The sequence below is a fragment of the Salmo trutta genome, chromosome 31 (genome assembly GCF_901001165.1).
Source record: "Salmo trutta chromosome 31, fSalTru1.1, whole genome shotgun sequence".
Classification (NCBI taxonomy): domain Eukaryota; kingdom Metazoa; phylum Chordata; class Actinopteri; order Salmoniformes; family Salmonidae; genus Salmo; species Salmo trutta.
In genome coordinates this window covers 45,265,857-45,286,290 of record NC_042987.1, presented here as the reverse complement: position 1 = coordinate 45,286,290, position 20,434 = coordinate 45,265,857, and the positions used below count along the sequence as shown (strand labels likewise).

General features: G+C 45.2%; 1 protein-coding gene across 3 annotated transcripts in view; it reads right to left on the bottom strand.

The window, feature by feature from the left end:
• Nucleotides 1-18,518, bottom strand: part of LOC115170269 (uncharacterized) — a 46,952-nt gene extending 28,434 nt beyond the window's left edge. The window contains exons 1-7 of one of the 3 annotated variants that reach the window (XM_029726682.1): nucleotides 18,351-18,518; nucleotides 17,988-18,045; nucleotides 15,652-16,162; nucleotides 15,453-15,528; nucleotides 15,264-15,356; nucleotides 14,804-14,966; nucleotides 9,753-10,275 (exon numbers count right to left, since the gene is read on the bottom strand). In XM_029726682.1, the coding sequence (XP_029582542.1) occupies nucleotides 10,063-10,275; nucleotides 14,804-14,966; nucleotides 15,264-15,356; nucleotides 15,453-15,528; nucleotides 15,652-16,162; nucleotides 17,988-18,045; nucleotides 18,351-18,394 (1,158 nt within the window). In that variant the 5' untranslated portion in view covers nucleotides 18,395-18,518 and the 3' untranslated portion in view covers nucleotides 9,753-10,062. Of the gene's footprint in view, nucleotides 1-9,752; nucleotides 10,276-14,803; nucleotides 14,967-15,263; nucleotides 15,357-15,452; nucleotides 15,529-15,651; nucleotides 16,163-17,987; nucleotides 18,046-18,350 lie in introns of those variants that run through there. The other 2 variants (XM_029726683.1, XM_029726681.1) reach the window with 2 other exon arrangements.
• Nucleotides 18,519-20,434: the final 1,916 nt, after the last annotated feature.

Here is a 20,434-nt window from a genome sequence, read left to right as displayed (position 1 = left end):
TTATATGTGTGGAATTAGTTTCGGTATAGTTTAGGTTCACTTTCGAGGCTATTATTATCATCAGGGTCATCTTCAACTACCGGGAGAAGGATGAGAGCAGGCCCTTCTGTCGAGAAGAAAGGCAAGGAGGAAAACCATATAAAAAATGACATGCCCTTTTAAAACGGTCTACAACAACGTGTATGGCGTCATGTGGGCGGGCGGTGTGCTGACGTAACCATTGTGATCGGAGTGCCCCATGGTGGCGGTGGGGTTATGGTATGGGGCAGACATAAATAACAGACAACAAACACAATTGCATTTTATTGATGGGAATTTGAATGCCCAGAGATACCGTGATGAGATCCAGAGGCCCATTGTCGTGCCATTCATCCACCGCCATCACCTCTTCAGCATGATAATGCACGGACCCATGTCACAAGGATCTGTACACAATTCCTGGAAGCTATAAATGTCCCAGTTCTTCCACGATCCGCATACTTACCACAACCAGAAATGTCACATGTTAAGCATGTTTGGGATGCTCTGGATTGACGTGTACGACAGCGTGTTCCAGTTCCCACCAATATCCAGCAACTTCACACAGCTATTGAAGAGGAGTGAGACAACATTCCACAGACCACAACCAACAGCCTGATCAACTCTATGTGAAGGAGATGTCGCGCTGCACGAGGCAAATGTTGGTCACCACAGATACTGACTGGTTCTGATCCACGCCCCTACCATTTTTTTAAGGTTTCTGTGACCAACAGATGCTTATCTGTATTTCCAGTCATGTAAAACCCATAGATTAGGGCCTAATGAATGTATTTAATTTGACTGATTTCCTCATATGAACTGCAAAGTAAAATCGTTGAAATTGTTGCATGTTGCGTTTGTGTTCAATGTAGCATCGTTGTGCTACTATTTCCTTTTATTTTTAGCAATTATTTTCTTAATTTTGAACTCTGCATTATTGGGAAAGGGCTAATAAGTAAGCATTTCACGGTAAAGTCTACACCTGTTGTATTCGGGGCATTTCACGGTAAAGTCTACACCTGTTGTATTCGGGGCATTTCACGGTAAAGCCTACACCTGTTGTATTCGGGGCATTTCACGGTAAAGTCTACACCTGTTGTATTCGGGGCATTTGACTAATAGAATGTTATTTGGTTGTGTGGAGCAGCTCACCAAAGACAGAATGTGGCAGGAAAGATGTTCCAAGTCATTATATCTACCAGTAAATGCAAAGCCAAGAAAGGGTATGCAAACCATATAAAAAAGTTCAAAGTCTTGGTTGAATATTTGTGATGCGAAATTCAGTCATCATGTAATAGCCTACTTTGAAAATCTGACATTTCCTCTAGGCTCTTTAGCTCTTGGAAAGTCATTGACGTTATGGCTCTTTGGCGCTTGGAAAGTCATTGACGTTATGGCTCTTTAGCGCTTGGAAAGTCATTGACGTTATGGCTCTTTGGCACTTGGAAAGTCATTGAGGTTATGGCTCTTGGAAAGTCATTGACGTTATGGCTCTACGGCGCTTGGAAAGTCATTGACGTTATGGCTCTTTGGCGCTTGGAAAGTCATTGACGTTATGGCTCTTTGGCACTTGGAAAGTCATTGACGTTATGGCTCTTTGGCGCTTGGAAAGTCATTGACGTTATGGCTCTTCGCCGCTTGGAAAGTCATTGACGTTATGGCTCTTTGGCACTTGGAAAGTCATTGACGTTATGGCTCTACGGCGCTTGGAAAGTCATTGACGTTATGGCTCTTTGGCACTTGGAAAGTCATTGAGGTTATGGCTCTTGGAAAGTCATTGACGTTATGGCTCTACGGCGCTTGGAAAGTCATTGACCTTATGGCTCTTTGGCACCTGGGAAGTCATTGAGGATATGGCTCTTGGAAAGTCATTGACGTTATGGCTCTTTGGCACTTGGAAAGTCATTGAGGTTATGGCTCTTGGAAAGTCATTGAGGTTATGGCACTTGGAAAGTCATTGAGGTTATGGCTCTTTGGCACTTGGAAAGTCATTGAGGTTATGGTAGCCGATTTAGAGGTTCTACCGCTATTCCGTAATTTCCTTTCTGATCAGATTTCATGAAAAATGTAGCGGCTTTGGTTTGCTTCCTGATGTTTCATTTTGAAGGGTGTTGATCTAGTCTTTTGTGCTTGTTCCAGACTTCATTAGTGTGTTTGTGTCAGACTGGCCACATCGTTAGTGTGTTTGTGTCAGACTGACCACATCGTTAGTGTGTTTGTGTCTGACTGGCCACATCGTTAGTGTGTTTGTGTCAGACTGACTGACAACATCGTTAGTGTGTTTGTGTCTGACTGGCCACATCGTTAGTGTGTTTGTGTCAGACTGACTGACCACATCGTTAGTGTGTTTGTGTCTGACTGGCCACATCGTTAGTGTGTTTGTGTCTGACTGACCACATCGTTAGTGTGTTTGTGTCTGACTGACTGGCCACATCGTTAGTGTGTTTGTGTCTGACTGACCACATCGTTAGTGTGTTTGTGTCAGACTGGCCACATCGTTAGTGTGTTTGTGTCTGACTGGCCACATCGTTAGTGTGTTTGTGTCTGACTGGCCACATCGTTAGTGTGTTTGTGTCTGACTGACTGGTCACATCGTTAGTGTGTTTGTGTCAGACTGACTGGCCACATCGTTAGTGTGTTTGTGTCTGACTGGCCACATCGTTAGTGTGTTTGTGTCAGACTGACTGGCCACATCGTTAGTGTGTTTGTGTCTGACTGGCCACATCGTTAGTGTGTTTGTGTCTGACTGGCCACATCGTTAGTGTGTTTGTGTCTGACTGACTGGTCACATCGTTAGTGTGTTTGTGTCAGACTGACTGGCCACATCGTTAGTGTGTTTGTGTCTGACTGGCCACATCGTTAGTGTGTTTGTGTCAGACTGACTGGCCACATCGTTAGTGTGTTTGTGTCTGACTGGCCACATCGTTAGTGTGTTTGTGACTGACTGGCCACATCGTTAGTGTGTTTGTGTCTGACTGGCCACATCGTTAGTGTGTTTGTGTCAGACTGACTGGCCACATCGTTAGTGTGTTTGTGTCAGACTGACTGGCCACATCGTTAGTGTGTTTGTGTCAGACTGGCCACATCGTTAGTGTGTTTGTGTCAGACTGACTGGCCACATCGTTAGTGTGTTTGTGTCAGACTGGCCACATCGTTAGTGTGTTTGTGTCAGACTGACTGGCCACATCGTTAGTGTGTTTGTGTCTGACTGGCCACATCGTTAGTGTGTTTGTGACTGACTGGCCACATCGTTAGTGTGTTTGTGTCTGACTGGCCACATCGTTAGTGTGTTTGTGTCTGACTGGCCACATCGTTAGTGTGTTTGTGTCAGACTGACTGGCCACATCGTTATTGTGTGTTTGTGTCTGACTGGCCACATCGTTAGTGTGTTTGTGACTGACTGGCCACATCGTTAGTGTGTTTGTGTCTGACTGGCCACATCGTTAGTGTGTTTGTGTCAGACTGACTGGCCACATCGTTAGTGTGTTTGTGTCAGACTGACTGGCCACATCGTTAGTGTGTTTGTGTCAGACTGGCCACATCGTTAGTGTGTTTGTGTCAGACTGACTGGCCACATCGTTAGTGTGTTTGTGTCAGACTGGCCACATCGTTAGTGTGTTTGTGTCAGACTGACTGGCCACATCGTTAGTGTGTTTGTGTCAGACTGACTGGCCACATCGTTAGTGTGTTTGTGTCAGACTGACTGGCCACATCGTTAGTGTGTTTGTGTCTGACTGGCCACATCGTTAGTGTGTTTGTGTCTGACTGGCCACATCGTTAGTGTGTTTGTGTCTGACTGACTGGCCACATCGTTAGTGTGTTTGTGCCAGACTGACTGGCCACATCGTTAGTGTGTTTGTGTCAGACTGACTGGCCACATCGTTAGTGTGTTTGTGTCTGACTGGCCACATCGTTAGCGTGTTTGTGTCTGACTGACTGGCCACATCGTTAGTGTGTTTGTGTCTGACTGACCACATCGTTAGTGTGTTTGTGACTGACTGACCACATCGTTAGTGTGTTTGTGTCAGACTGACTGGCCACATCGTTAGTGTGTTTGTGACTGACTGACTGGCCACATCGTTAGTGTGTTTGTGTCTGACTGGCCACATCGTTAGTGTGTTTGTGTCTGACTGACCACATCGTTAGTGTGTTTGTGTCTGACTGGCCACATCGTTAGTGTGTTTGTGTCTGACTGGCCACATCGTTAGTGTGTTTGTGTCTGACTGGCCACATCGTTAGTGTGTTTGTGTCTGACTGACTGGCCACATCGTTAGTGTGTTTGTGTCTGACTGACTGGCCACATCGTTAGTGTGTTTGTGACTGACTGGCCACATCGTTAGTGTGTTTGTGTCTGACTGGCCTCGTTAGTGTGTTTGTGTCAGACTGACTGGCCACATCGTTAGTGTGTTTGTGTCTGACTGACCACATCGTTAGTGTGTTTGTGTCTGACTGGCCACATCGTTAGTGTGTTTGTGTCTGACTGGCCACATCGTTAGTGTGTTTGTGTCTGACTGGCCACATCGTTAGTGTGTTTGTGTCTGACTGGCCACATCGTTAGTGTGTTTGTGTCTGACTGGCCACATCGTTAGTGTGTTTGTGTCAGACTGACTGGCCACATCGTTAGTGTGTTTGTGACTGACTGGCCACATCGTTAGTGTGTTTGTGTCTGACTGACCACATCGTTAGTGTGTTTGTGTCTGACTGGCCACATCGTTAGTGTGTTTGTGTCAGACTGACTGGCCACATCGTTAGTGTGTTTGTGTCAGACTGACTGGCCACATCGTTAGTGTGTTTGTGTCTGACTGACTGGCCACATCGTTAGTGTGTTTGTGTCAGACTGACTGGCCACATCGTTAGTGTGTTTGTGTCTGACTGGCCACATCGTTAGTGTGTTTGTGTCAGACTGACTGGCCACATCGTTAGTGTGTTTGTGTCAGACTGACTGGCCACATCGTTAGTGTGTTTGTGTCAGACTGACCACATCGTTAGTGTGTTTGTGTCTGACTGACCACATCGTTAGTGTGTTTGTGTCAGACTGGCCACATCGTTAGTGTGTTTGTGTCAGACTGACTGGCCACATCGTTAGTGTGTTTGTGTCAGACTGGCCACATCGTTAGTGTGTTTGTGTCAGACTGACTGGCCACATCGTTAGTGTGTTTGTGTCAGACTGACTGGCCACATCGTTAGTGTGTTTGTGTCTGACTGGCCACATCGTTAGTGTGTTTGTGTCTGACTGGCCACATCGTTAGTGTGTTTGTGTCTGACTGGCCACATCATTAGTGTGTTTGTGTCTGACTGACTGGCCACACCGTTAGTGTGTTTGTGTCAGACTGACTGGCCACATCGTTAGTGTGTTTGTGTCAGACTGACTGGCCACATCGTTAGTGTGTTTGTGTCTGACTGGCCACATCGTTAGCGTGTTTGTGTCTGACTGACTGGCCACATCGTTAGTGTGTTTGTGTCTGACTGACTGGCCACATCGTTAGTGTGTTTGTGACTGACTGACCACATCGTTAGTGTGTTTGTGTCAGACTGACTGGCCACATCGTTAGTGTGTTTGTGACTGACTGACTGGCCACATCGTTAGTGTGTTTGTGTCTGACTGGCCACATCGTTAGTGTGTTTGTGTCTGACTGACCACATCGTTAGTGTGTTTGTGTCTGACTGGCCACATCGTTAGTGTGTTTGTGTCTGACTGGCCACATCGTTAGTGTGTTTGTGTCTGACTGGCCACATCGTTAGTGTGTTTGTGTCTGACTGACTGGCCACATCGTTAGTGTGTTTGTGTCAGACTGACTGGCCACATCGTTAGTGTGTTTGTGACTGACTGGCCACATCGTTAGTGTGTTTGTGTCTGACTGACCACATCGTTAGTGTGTTTGTGACTGACTGACCACATCGTTAGTGTGTTTGTGTCTGACTGGCCACATCGTTAGTGTGTTTGTGTCTGACTGGCCACATCGTTAGTGTGTTTGTGTCTGACTGGCCACATCGTTAGTGTGTTTGTGTCTGACTGACTGGCCACATCGTTAGTGTGTTTGTGTCTGACTGACTGGCCACATCGTTAGTGTGTTTGTGACTGACTGGCCACATCGTTAGTGTGTTTGTGTCTGACTGGCCTCGTTAGTGTGTTTGTGTCAGACTGACTGGCCACATCGTTAGTGTGTTTGTGTCTGACTGACCACATCGTTAGTGTGTTTGTGTCTGACTGGCCACATCGTTAGTGTGTTTGTGTCTGACTGGCCACATCGTTAGTGTGTTTGTGTCTGACTGACTGGCCACATCGCTAGTGTGTTTGTGTCAGACTGACTGGCCACATCGTTAGTGTGTTTGTGTCTGACTGGCCACATCGTTAGTGTGTTTGTGTCAGACTGGCCACATCGTTAGTGTGTTTGTGTCAGACTGACTGACCACATCGTTAGTGTGTTTGTGACTGACTGACCACATCGTTAGTGTGTTTGTGACTGACTGGCCACATCGTTAGTGTGTTTGTGTCTGACTGACTGGCCACATCGTTAGTGTGTTTGTGTCTGACTGGCCACATCGTTAGTGTGTTTGTGTCTGACTGGCCACATCGTTAGTGTGTTTGTGTCAGACTGGCCACATCGTTAGTGTGTTTGTGACTGACTGACTGGCCACATTGTTAGTGTGTTTGTGTCAGGAGCATAGTGTCTATTTAGTCAGGCAATGTTCACATTATTCTGACATATTTTATGTAAATATCATTTGAATGTCAATGCATAATGCCATTGGGTAGGCCTATTAAAATAAACTCAGCAAAAAAAAGAAACTTCCCTTTTTCAGGACCCTGTCTTTCAAAGATAATTCGTAAAAATCCAAATAACTTCACAGATCTTCATTGTAAAAGGGTTTAAACACTGTTTCTCATGCTTATTCAATGAACCATAATTAATGACCATGCACCTGTGGAACGGTCGTTAAGACACTAACAGCTTACAGACGGTAGGCAATTAAAGTCACAGTTATGAAAACTTAGGACACTAAAGAGGCCTTTCTACTGACTCTGAAAAACACCAAAAGAAAGATGCCCAGGGTCCCTGCTCATCTGCGTGAAAGTGCCTTAGGCATGCTGCAAGGAGGCATGAGGACTGCAGATGTGGCCAGGGCAATAAATTGCAATGTCCGTACTGTGAGACGCCTAAGACAGCGCTACAGGGAGACAGGACGGACAGCTGATCGTCCTCGCAGTGGCAGACCACGTGTAACAACATCTGCACAGGATCGGTACATCCGAACATCACACCTGCGGCACAGGTACAGGATGACAACAACTGCCCGAGTTACACCAGGAATGCACAATCCCTCCATCAGTGCTCAGACTGTCCGCAATAGGCTGAGAGAGGCTGGACTGAGGGCTTGTAGGCCTGCTGTAAGGCAGGTTCTCACCAGACGTCACTGGCAACAACGTTGCCTATGGGCACAAACCCACCGTCGCTTGACCAGACAGGACTGGCAAAAAGTGCTCTTCACTGACGAGTCGCGGTTTTGTCTCACCAGGGGCTCACCTCGTTACACCGAGGCCTGTACTCTGGAGTGGGATCGATTTGGAGGTGGAGGGTCCGTCATGGTCTGGGGCGGTGTGTCACAGCATCATCGGACTGAGCTTGTTGTCATTGCAGGCAATCTCAACGCTGTGCGTTACAGGGAAGACATCTTCCTCCCTCATGTGGTACCCTTCCTGCAGGCTCATCCTGACATGACCCTCCAGCATGACAATGCCACCAGCCATACTGCTCGTTCTGTGCGTGATTTCCTGCAAGACAGGAATGTCAGTGTTCTGCCATGGCCAGCGAAGAGCCCGGATCTCAATCCCATTGAGCACATTTGGGACCTGTTGGATCGGAGGGTGAGGGCTAGGGCCATTCCCCCCAGAAATGTCTGGGAACTTGCAGGTGCCTTGGTGGAAGAGTGGGGTAACATCTCACAGCAAGAACTGGCAAATCTGGTGCAATCCATGAGGAGGAGATGCACTGCAGTACTTAATGCAGCTGGTGGCCACACCAGATACTGACTGTTACTTTTGATTTTGACCCCCCCCTTTGTTCAGGGACACATTACTCCATTTCTGTTAGTCACATGTCTGTGCAACTTGTTCAGTTTATGTCTCAGTTGTTGAATCTTATGTTCATACAAATATTTACACATGTTAAGTTTGCTGAAAATAAACGCAGTTGACAGTGAGAGGACGTTTTTTGTTGTTGCTGAGTTTATGTCAGATCTCGACCCAGGACAGTATTATTTCCCATTCGGGCCAGTAGCTTTCAGTTGGCACTAGCAAATTCATCGGAATGTCAAGCCTTGGTCAATATTCAAAAAGCATCTCTGAATAGGAGTGCTGATCTAGGATCAGGACCCCCCCGTCCCTTCATTCTGAATAGGATCAGGACCCCCCCCCCCGTCCCTTCATTCTGAATAGGATCAGGACCCCCCCCCGTCCCTTCATTCTGAATAGGATCAGGACCCCCCCCCGTCCCTTCATTCTGAATAGGATCAGGACCCCCCCCCCGTCCCTTCATTCTGAATAGGATCAGGACCCCCCCGTCCCTTCATTCTGAATAGGATCAGGACCCCCCCCGTCCCTTCATTCTGAATAGGATCAGGCCCCCCCCCGTCCCTTCATTCTGAATAGGATCAGGCCCCCCCCCGTCCCTTCATTCTGAATAGGATCAGGACCCCCCCCCCCGTCCCTTCATTCTGAATAGGATCAGGACCCCCCCCTGTACCCTTCATTCTGAATAGGATCAGGACCCCCCCCCCCCCTGTACCCTTCATTCTGAATAGGATCAGGACCCCCCCCGTCCCTTCATTCTGAATAGGATCAGGACCCCCCCCGTCCCTTCATTCTGAATAGGATCAGGACCCCCCCCCGTCCCTTCATTCTGAATAGGATCAGGACCCCCCCCCGTCCCTTCATTCTGAATAGGATCAGGACCCCCCCGTCCCTTCATTCTGAATAGGATCAGGACCCCCCCCCGTCCCTTCATTCTGAATAGGATCAGGACCCCCCCCGTCCCTTCATTCTGAATAGGATCAGGACCCCCCCGTACCCTTCATTCTGAATAGGATCAGGACCCCCCGTACCCTTCATTCTGAATAGGATCAGGACCCCCCCGTCCCTTCATTCTGAATAGGATCAGGACCCCCCCCCCCTGTACCCTTCATTCTGAATAGGATCAGGACCCCCCCCCCCCCCCCGTACCCTTCATTCTGAATAGGATCAGGACCCCCCCCGTCCCTTCATTCTGAATAGGATCAGGACCCCCCCGTCCCTTCATTCTGAATAGGATCAGGACCCCCCCCGCCCCTTCATTCTGAATAGGATCAGGACCCCCCCCCCGTCCCTTCATTCTGAATAGGATCAGGACCCCCCCGTACCCTTCATTCTGAATAGGATCAGGACCCCCCGTACCCTTCATTCTGAATAGGATCAGGACCCCCCGTACCCTTCATTCTGAATAGGATCAGGACCCCCCCGTCCCTTCATTCTGAATAGGATCAGGACCCCCCCCCCCCTGTACCCTTCATTCTGAATAGGATCAGGACCCCGTCCCCCGTCCCTTCATTCTGAATAGGATCAGGACCCCACCCCCCTCTCATCTGGTCCTAAATCAGCAGTCCTATTCTGAGAAGGTTTATGAATACGGACCAGACCAGTAGAGGGCACTTTCCCAGCTGTGTCTGGTAGTAGAGACTTCATGTCTGAACAGAAGAGATTAAATAAAATAACCTGTATTCTTCAGTGTGAAACAAACAGGGAAGATCTGATACAGATAACTAACTTCAACAGAAACATAACAATGAGGTTGATTATTATTTACATTCAAAACTAGATTCAACTAGTGTAAGAGACACTGTGTGATAGTAAGTCCATGCATGTCTCCTCTAATGGAAGAGATTTGATGGTTACTCCCTCCAGCCATGCTTGAAGGAGAACAAACTGAGCAGAGGCAGGTAGAGAATTGACAAAAACAACCAACGATGGCAATAAAGAACATATTTGGAATCTGACAGTGATGTCATCAGTCATGTGTGAGTTTCCCTGACGACACGGCTGCGGTTGGCGCGGAGCTGAGCCAGCTGGGTTCTGAAGCTGCCGCTCTTCTTCCTGGGCTCCTCCTCCCGTGTGGGCGTGGCCTCCTCCTGGGTTAGGGTTTCCATGGTAATAGAGGAGGGGAACACCTGGAAGGTGAGGACCCTGCATGTATGCTCCAGACCGCTGTCATCGCTGTTCTCCTGCTGGTCACAACATACACAATGGATCTTTAACGCTAACCGCTAGGGAATTTCACTATGCGAACAGTATCATGAATGTGCGTCGGATATCCAGAATAATAATTAAAAAATAAAAGGTTTTTAACCTAAGCACTTCTGCGCGCGGAAGAGGCTAGTGCTCTATTGCTGGTGAGATGGGAGCGAGTAGACGGAGGCAGAGAGAGAAGCTACTCGGCTACAGCCAAGACTACCTTACATGTAGTGTATGTTGTGACCAGCAGGAGAACAGTGTGTGTATACAGGTTGTATGTAGGCTTGTCTCCCATATGAACCTGCTTTTAGTGTCAGATTGGCTTCAGATGACTTCTGGTTCTTTTCCTTCTGTATTTGTCTGGTCTGGATGTATGTGTATGTATGCATGTATGTACAGTTGAAGTCGGAAGTTTACATACACTTAGATTGGAGTCATTAAAACTTGTTTTTCAACCACTCCACAAATTTCTTGTTAATTACATCTAGATGTTCCGCTAGCGGAACACCTGCTCCAATATCCAATGATAGGCGTGGCGCGAAATACAAACTCCTCTAAAATCCGAAAACTTCAATTTTTCAAACATATGACTATTTTACAGCATTTTAAAGACAAGACTCTCGTTAATCTAACCACACTGTCCGATTTCAAAAAGGCTTTACAGCGAAAGCAAAACATTAGATTATGTCAGCAGACTACCCAGCCAGAAATAATCAGACACCCATTTTTCAAGCTAGCATATAATGTCAAAAAAAACAAAACCACAGCTAAATGCAGCACTAACCTTGGATGATCTTCATCAGATGACAACCCTAGGACATTATGTTATACAATGCATGCATGTTTTGTTCAATCAAGTTCATATTTATATCAAAAACCAGCTTTTTTACATTAGCATGTGACGTTCAGAACTAGCATACCCCCCGCAAACCTCCGGTGAATTTACTAAATTACTCACGATAAACGTTCACAAAAAACAACAATTATTTTAAGAATTATAGATACAGAACTCCTCTATGCACTCGATATGTCCGATTTTAAAATAGCTTTTCGGTGAAAGCACATTTTGCAATATTCTCAGTAGATAGCCCGGCATCACAGGGCTAGCTATTTAGACACCCAGCAAGTTTAGCCTTCACCAAACTCCGATTTACTATTAGAAAAGTTTGATTACCTTTGGTGTTCTTCGTCAGAATGCACTCCCAGGACTTCTACTCCAATAACAAATGTTGGTTTGGTCCAAAATAATCCATAGTTATGTTCCAACAGCGGCGTTTTGTTCGTGCGTTCAAGACACTATCCGAAGTGTAAGTAAGGGTCACGAGCATGGCGCATTTCGTGACAAAAGATTTCTAAATATTTCATTACCGTACTTCGAAGCATGTCAACCGCTGTTTAAAATAAATTTTTATGCCATTTTTCTCGTAAAAAAGCGATAATATTCCGACCGGGAAAGCGTGTAAACGTACAAAGAGAGAGAAAATAAAAGCATGCTATCCCTGCACGAGCCTGAGCCTCATAGTACTGTTACTGGCCACTATCCAAACGCGCTAATGTTTTTCAGCCAGAGCCTGCAAAGCCACAATTCAGCTTTTTGCCGCCTTCTGAGATCCCATGGGAGCCGTAGGAAGTGTCACGTAACAGCAGAGATCCTCTGTAATGGATAGAGATAATCAAGAAGGGCAAGAAATGGTCAGACAGGGTACTTCCTGTACAGAATCTTCTCAGGTTTTGGCCTGCCAAATGAGTTCTGTTATACTCACAGACACCATTCAAACAGTTTTAGAAACGTTGGAGTGTTTTCTATCCAAATCTAATAATTATATGCATATTCTAGTTTCTGGGCAGGAGTAATAATCAGATTAAATCGGGTACGTTTTTTATCCGGCCGTGAAAATACTGCCCCCTAGCCATAACAGGCTAACAAACTATAGTTTTGGCAAGTCGGTTAAGACATCTACTTTGTGCATGACACAAGTAATTTTTCCAACAATTGTTTACAGACAGATTATTTCACTTATCATTCACTGTATCACAATTCCTGTGGGTCAGAAGTTTACATACACTAAGTTGACTGTGCCTTTAAACAGCTTGGAAAATTACAGAAAATGATGTCATGGCTTTAGAAGCTTCTGATAGGCTAACTGACATCATTTGAGTCAATTGGAGGTGTACCTGTGGATGTATTTCAAGGCCTACCTTCAAACTCAGTGCCTCTGCTTGACATCATGGGAAAATCAAAAGAAAATCAGCCAAGACCTCCACAAGTCTGGTTCATCCTTGGAAGCAATTTCCAAACACCTGAAGGTACCACGTTCATCTGTACCAACAATAGTAAACACCATGTAACCACGCAGCCGTCATACCGCTCAGGAAGGAGACACGTTCTGTCTCCTGGAGATGAATGTACTTTGGTGCGAAAAGTACAAATCAATCCCAGAAGAACAGCAAAGGACCTTGTGAAGATGCTGAAGGAAACAGGTACAAAACTATCTATATCGACAGTAAAACGAGTCCTATATCGACATAGCCTGAAAGGCCGCTCAGCAAGGAAGAAGCTACTGCTCCAAAACCGCCATAAACAAGCCAGACTACGGCTTGCAACTGCACATGGGGACAAAGATTGTACTTTTTGGAGAAATGTCCTCTGGTCTGATGAAACAAAAATAGAACTGTTTGGCCAGAATGACCATCGTTATGTTTGGAGGAAAAAGGGGGAGACTTGCAAGCCGAAGAACACCACCCCAACCGTGAAGCACGGGGCTGGCAGCATCATGTTGTGGGGGTGCTTTGCTGCAGGAGGGACTGGTGCACTTCACAAAATAGATGGCATCATGAGGGAGGAAAATTAGGTGGATATATTGAAGCAACATCTCAAGACATCAGTCAGGGAGTTAATGCTTGGTCACAAATGGGTCTTCCAAATGGACAATGACCCCAAGCATACTTCCAAAGTTGTGGCAAAATGGCTTAAGGACGACAAAGTCAAATTATTGGAGTGGCCATCACAAAGCCCTGACCTCAAGCCTATAGAACATTTGTGGGCAGAACTGAAAAACCGTGTGCGAGCAAGGAGGCTTACAAACCTGACTCAGTTCCACCAGCTCTGTCAGGAGGAATGGGCCAAAATTCACCCAACTTATTGTGGGAAGCTTGTGGAAGGCTACCTGAAACGTTTGACCCAAATGAAACAATTTAAAGGCATTGCTACCAAATACTAATTGAGTGTATGTAAACTTCTGACTCACTGGGAATGTGATGAAAGAAATAAAAGCTGAAATAAATAATTCTCTCTACTATTATTCTGACATTTCACATTCTTAAAATAATGTGGTGATCCTAACTGACCTAAAACAGGGAATTTTTACTAGGATTAAACGTCAGGAATTGTGAAAAACTTGAGTTTAAATGTAGACTTCTGATTAATTCATTCATTCATTCATGTAGCACCAACAATGTTATTCATCAGGTCATGGGCTAGAGTAGCTATTTAGCTAGCTAGGCTAATTGAGGCCAGATTATGTGTTTTCTCCACAACCCCATACAGATAACACAACAGCCTACATGTTGGTGCTCGATGTAGCCTACTTCTCACTTTATCTCCATCTTGCATTGCCTTCGTGAACTGTCACTCCACTTGGTACACATTGAGCCTCTTTGATTGGCCAACATAAACAACAAGCTAGACAGGTGAAGGCTACCGGTCTTTTTATGGGGCGTACCTCATAAAAACTACACTGAAAAGTGTTGTGGTTTTATTAACTTAATCGTTTGAAATGTCATTGTATATCCCTGTATGTAACAATGTCACATGGATAGTAGAATTTCATTTAGACAAAGGCCGGTGTTATCAAAGACCCAGTGTTATCAAAAGGCCAGTGGTATCAAAGACCAGTGTTATCAAAAGGCCAGTGTTATCAAAAGGCCAGTGTTATCAAAAGGCCAGTGTTATCAAAAGGCCAGTGTTATCAAAAGGCCAGTGTTATCAAAAGGCCAGTGTTATCAAAAGGCCAGTGTTATCAAAAGGCCAGTGTTATCAAAGACCAGTGGTATCAAAGACCAGTGGTATCAAAGACCCAGTGGTATCAAAGACCAGTGGTATCAAAGACCAGTGGTATCAAAGACCCAGTGTTATCAAAAGGCCAGTGGTATCAAAGACCAGTGTTATCAAAGACCAGTGTTATCAAAGACCCAGTGTTATCAAAGACCCAGTGTTATCAAAGACCCAGTGTTATCAAAGACCAGTGTTATCAAAGACCAGTGTTATCAAAGACCAGTGTTATCAAAGACCAGTGTTATTAAAGACCAGTGTTATCAAAGACCAGTGTTATCAAAGACCAGTGTTATCAAAGACCAGTGTTATCAAAGACCAGTGTTATCAAAGACCAGTGTTATCAAAGACCAGTGTTATCAAAGACCAGTGTTATCAAAGACCAGTGTTATCAAAGACCTATACATTTGATTTGTTCACAACAGCGCTAGATATAACTTTGTGAAATAACGCAAATCTGGGCTACCTACCGCCTTTCCATCAGGATCGCTATGGAGACCGCTGCTATGGAGACCGCTGCGGTTGAGACTGTTGCTTTGGATGCATGTTCCCGCCCTCTGACGACTTCCTCTGGACCTCTTCTTCCTCTTCCTCCCTCTGCTCACAGCCTGGCTCTCATATCTCCTCAGGTTCCTACACACAAGGTGTTTGTTACTTCACTGTGTTAAATTCAACCTTTATTTAACTGTGTAACCTCAGGTTGTGAGTGTGTGTGTGTGTGTGAGTGTGTGTTAAATTCAACCTTTATTGAACTGTGTGACCTCAGGTTGTGAGTGTGTGTGTTAAATTCAACCTTTATTTAACTGTATGACCTCAGGTTGTGAGTGTGTGTGTGTGTGTGTGTGTGTGTGTGTGTGTGTGTGTGTGTGTGTGTGTTAAATTCAACCTTTATTTAACTGTGTGACCTCAGGTTGTGTGTGTGTGTTTTACCTCTGTAGGAAAATGTGCGGTCTGGAGCAGGCTGGCTGCTCTCCCCTGGTCTGCTCTCTGTGTCTAATCCGGCCCAGATGGGTCCACAGCCTCCTGATAACAACAACAGTACTGTGGGTTACACACACACACACACACACACACACACACACACACACACACACACACACACACACTCCTCTCTCTTACCCTTTAACGTTCTGTGGTCTTCTGGGTGTCCACTTCTTCATGAGAACCCATTGGTCACATGACAAGGAAGTGGGATCTGATAGACCAATCAGAGAGAAGGGCTATTAGAATCAGACATCTGCTCAGTGGGTTTGTTTTGCTAGGCAACCACTCGGTGAAGGACTTCTCTGACGCGGCGGGTGTGTTTGTGTGTATTCACCATTGTCTGTTAGTTTGTCCAGCGGAGTGTGTCTTCTACTCTTGGCTTCTCTGTGAAGTCTCTGACAGGTCAAACACAGACCAGGGGGAAGAGTTAGTGGAGTGGCCTGAACCATGAAGGATGGGCCAGAGACAATGCTGTCCAATGAGCAGCAGGATTCAGCGTCTGACTCTACGCCCCGTTCCGTCTGCCCCGTCACCTTTCCACCAATCACAGCCTTCCCCTGGCTGACTGACAGCTCTAGTGGCGATGACCCACATTCTGAGACACTGTGGTTTCCACGGTGACGGTCAATCAGGTCGCGATCCGTGGCCTCGTCCGAGATCACGATGCTCGAGTCAGCAGATTCCCAGCCCGGCCCTGCCCCTTCACCCTGCCCTCGCCGCCTCATCCCAGGCTGGCCAGCAGGATCACTGGAGCCCCAGGCTTCAGAGGCCTTTTTGGAGGCTGAGTGACTCAGTCTGGATGGACGCATGGAGCTTCCCCACCTCACACAATACTGCAGATTCACCTGCAACACAGGGAGATCATTACACACACCCTGCAGATTCACCTGCAACACAGGGAGATCATTACACACACCCTGCAGATTCACCTCCAACACAGGGAGATCATTACACACACCCTGCAGATTCACCTGCAACACAGGGAGATCATTACACACACACCCTGCAGATTCACCTGCAACACAGGGAGATCATTACACACACACCCTGCAGATTCACCTGCAACACAGGGAGATCACACCCCCTTGTTCTGGACCAGAACAACAAGGTCTGAAGGAGAAGTAGCTAAATAGCTAGTTGCAATTTCAGACAGAAGATGTGGTATATTACCTGTAAAAAATATAAGGCATGACCCCCCTTTCAAATAGTCCCTTATTTACCCCTTTTATACATATCAGTGGGTAACTAGCAGATTGGGAGGAGTGGGGGGGGGTGGTGGTTAAAGTAACGGCCCAGTGTTTCCAGATTTCTAAGATATATGACCTATAATTAATTACAATACCAAAAAAACGTTGTTTTTCCATTTCAAATTAGGGAGGTGTTTTAAATAATGGAAGTGTCAAAAATATACCTGCACAAAAGCAGAGCCATTCACACAGACCCAAGTCCTGTATTTTGGTTACAGGGTCTGAAAATGCAGGAATCTTGACTAGTTCTTTACGTGGGTTTTAAATGTATCATGTTTTTTTTTCTTACCCCTATTCCTTTCAATTATACAAAAAGGCAGCCATAAATGTGTGGGATTTTGGTATGTGTATGAAAGGGATATAGTTAAAGACAACGATTTGTGAACTTTTCCTGTTGAAAAGCGATATCCCAAGTATAAATACTGTAAAATAGACACACTAAAGGGTAAAACAATATGTTGAGTAAAAGGGTTTAGAAACGTGCAAACTTCAAGGTGTTGAGGATCAATGAAGAGTATGGCTTTCAAGGATCAATGAAGAGTATGGCTTTCAAGGTGTTGAGGATCAATGAAGAGTATGGCTTTCAAGGATCAATGAAGAGTATGGCTTTCAAGGTGTTGAGGATCAATGAAGAGTATGGCTTTCAAGGTGTTGAGGATCAATGAAGAGTATGGCTTTCAAGGTGTTGAGGATCAATGAAGAGTATGGCTTTCAAGGTGTTGAGGATCAATGAAGAGTATGGCTTTCAAGGTGTTGAGGATCAATGAAGTGAAGAGTATGGCTTTCAAGGTGTTGAGGATCAATGAAGAGTATGGCTTTCAAGGTGTTGAGGATCAATGAAGAGTATGGCTTTCAAGGTGTTGAGGATCAATGAAGAGTATGGCTTTCAAGGTGTTGAGGATCAATGAAGAGTATGGCTTTCAAGGTGTTGAGGATCAATGAAGAGTATGGCTTTCAAGGTGTTGAGGATCAATGAAGAGTATGGCTTTCAAGGTGTTGAGGATCAATGAAGAGTATGGCTTTCAAGGTGTTGAGGATCAATGAAGAGTATGGCTTTCAAGGTGTTGAGGATCAATGAAGAGTATGGCTTTCAAGGTGTTGAGGATCAATGAAGAGTATGGCTTTCAAGGTGTTGAGGATCAATGAAGAGTATGGCTTTCAAGGTGTTGAGGATCAATGAAGAGTATGGCTTTCAAGGTGTTGAGGATCAATGAAGAGTATGGCTTTCAAGGTGTTGAGGATCAATGAAGAGTATGGCTTTCAAGGTGTTAAGGATCAATGAAGAAGAGGGAGTTCTGCTGTCATGACTTACCTGGACCACCTATTCAGATGTTCCATTTGTTATTAAGTAAACAAGGTGTTTAATTGGAGGTGAAAAGGAAACTAGGAGTGGTACTTTAATGTTGTGCTTCTAGCTGCCTACCCTGATGTAGCCACCGGTCTCACCTCCTTGACTTCCTTGGTCTGTCGAATATTGAGACCTGTGAATAAGAAGGACCAACTGTTTGCTGCCTAGCTAGCTATTGCCACTAACGCTACTTCCGTCTGTTGTTGTAGCTAACATGTTGCTAACTAGCTAAGGTAAATGACTTGCACTCAAATCTGACTAGTTAATTACAACAAATGCCCGAGCCAAACCAAATGATCTCCCTGGGATAGGTACAACGCAACCTACAAAACTTATACAGTAGCTAGCTAGTTAACTAAGCTAACATAGTTAGCTAACTTTGTTGTGTTTATGTTAGCCATCAGTTTCAAAACTGTACTGTTGGCTAACGTTACTTACTGAGTCTCAAAATGTTCATAGTCTATCCGTTTAGAAAGAATCATCTCCTTTGCGTCCTGCTTTGAGCTTGCTAACTACCGTAACTAGATGTATGAAAGTAACGGAGGGCGACTGAAAGCGGATTTCGGTTAGTTCTGGTCAGGTTTCCGTTAGGGCCGAGAACACAACAACTCACCCTCAGGCAGCTCCTCTCTCGCGCAAAACTCCATTCAAACCTCAGCGCATGCGCACTGTGGACGTGTTGTTCGCCAACGAACGGCTCTTTTGTTTTGAACGGCTCTTTCTGATGAACGGCTCTTTCTGACGAACGGCTCTTTCTGATGAACGGCTCTTTCTGACGAACGACTCTTTTGTTTTGAACGGCTCTTTCTGATGAACGGCTCTTCTTTTTGAACGGCTCTTCTTTTTTGAACGGCTCTTCTTTTTTGAACGGCTCTTTCTGATGAACGTCGAGAACCGAATAGCATTGGTGAAAGAGCCGTTCATTCGACTCCCTGATTTGCATTCTACTGCTTTTTTGAGCTAACAAAAAAATTACGTTTTTCTGCATAAACATAAAGTGGGCGAATCCTCACTGCAGAAACAATAATAAATAGTGTCGAGAGCGTGTCAATCTGGTCCACTCTGATTTTTTTCAGTGCATAAAAACAGATAGATGCACAATCGAGAGAATCCTGTCGGCAACTGCACCGCCCACAACCGTAAGGCTCTCCAGAGGGTAGTGAGGTCTGCACAATGCATCACCCGGGGGGCAAACTACCTGCCCTCCATGACAGTTGCAGCATCCGATGTCACAGGAAGGCCAAAAAGATCATCAAGGACAACAACCAGCCGAGCCACTGCCTGTTCACCCCGCTATCATCCAGAAGGCGAGGTCAGTACAGGTGCATCAAAGCTGGAACCGAGAGACTGAAAAACAGCTTCTATCTCAAGGCCATCAGACTGCTAAACAGCCATCACTAACAGAGTGGCTGCTGCCTACACTGAGACCCAATCACTGGCCACTTTAATAAATGGATCACTAGTCACTTTAAACAATGCCACTCTAAATAATGCAACTTTAATAATGTTTACATATTTTACATTACTCATATCACATGTACATACTGTATTTTATACTATCTACTGAACCTTGCCTATGCCTCTCGGCCATCGCTCATCCATATATTTATATGTTCATATTCTCATTCACCCCTTTAGATGTGTGTGTATTAGGTAGTTGTTGGGGAATTGTTAGATTACTAGTTAGATATTACTGCACTGTTGGAACTAGAAGCACAAGCATTTCACTACACTTGCATTAACATCTGCTAACCATGTGTATGTGACCAATCAAATTTGTGTAATCATGTAATAATTTGACCAGGCAAAAACACAATTGAAAGCGCATTTCACAATCTGACATAATGGACGCTTACCTTTTGGGCTTTACATTAGAGATTTGCAAATTTGCTCATGTTTCTATGTCGGTTTTTAAATAAAGGTTAAATAAATAAAATTTAAAAAATTAAGCATTTTGAATGAAGAACCGTTTGGGAGTCAAATGATCCGGCTCTTCTAACGTGAATGGAGTCAACTGAGCCGGTTCAGGAATGCTCATCTCCAGCGCCAAAGATAAACCACAGCCTGTCGTCATAGAGGACGGAACGAGCAAGGAGGTGGGGCAGAGCCAAGCACCAGATCCTATTGGTGCATTCTAGTATAGATCTGCATATTTTCGTTAGGGAACGCCTACTCTGGGACAGTGTGCAATAACTACATTTACCTTTTGCACTCCTTCTAAACAACATTATTATTTTTTTTACAACTTTTGCAAAGGGTAAAGTCTACAAAACTTAGTCTACTCTGTTCATAACAAATTCTAGTTTTTGGATAACTGTATTGAGATACACTTTTTAATAAATTAGGAAATTTGCTTTATTGGGCTTCCTCTCGGAAACGCCAAGCTAATGCTTCACATTTATACATCTGATTAAATATCTGTCTCATTGTTCTATCTGTGACAGTACTGTCCAGTGAGTGTGGCGTTCCTGTACAAAATGGATGTGACTAGATGTCAGGTATAACCAAAGAGGTAGAGGATG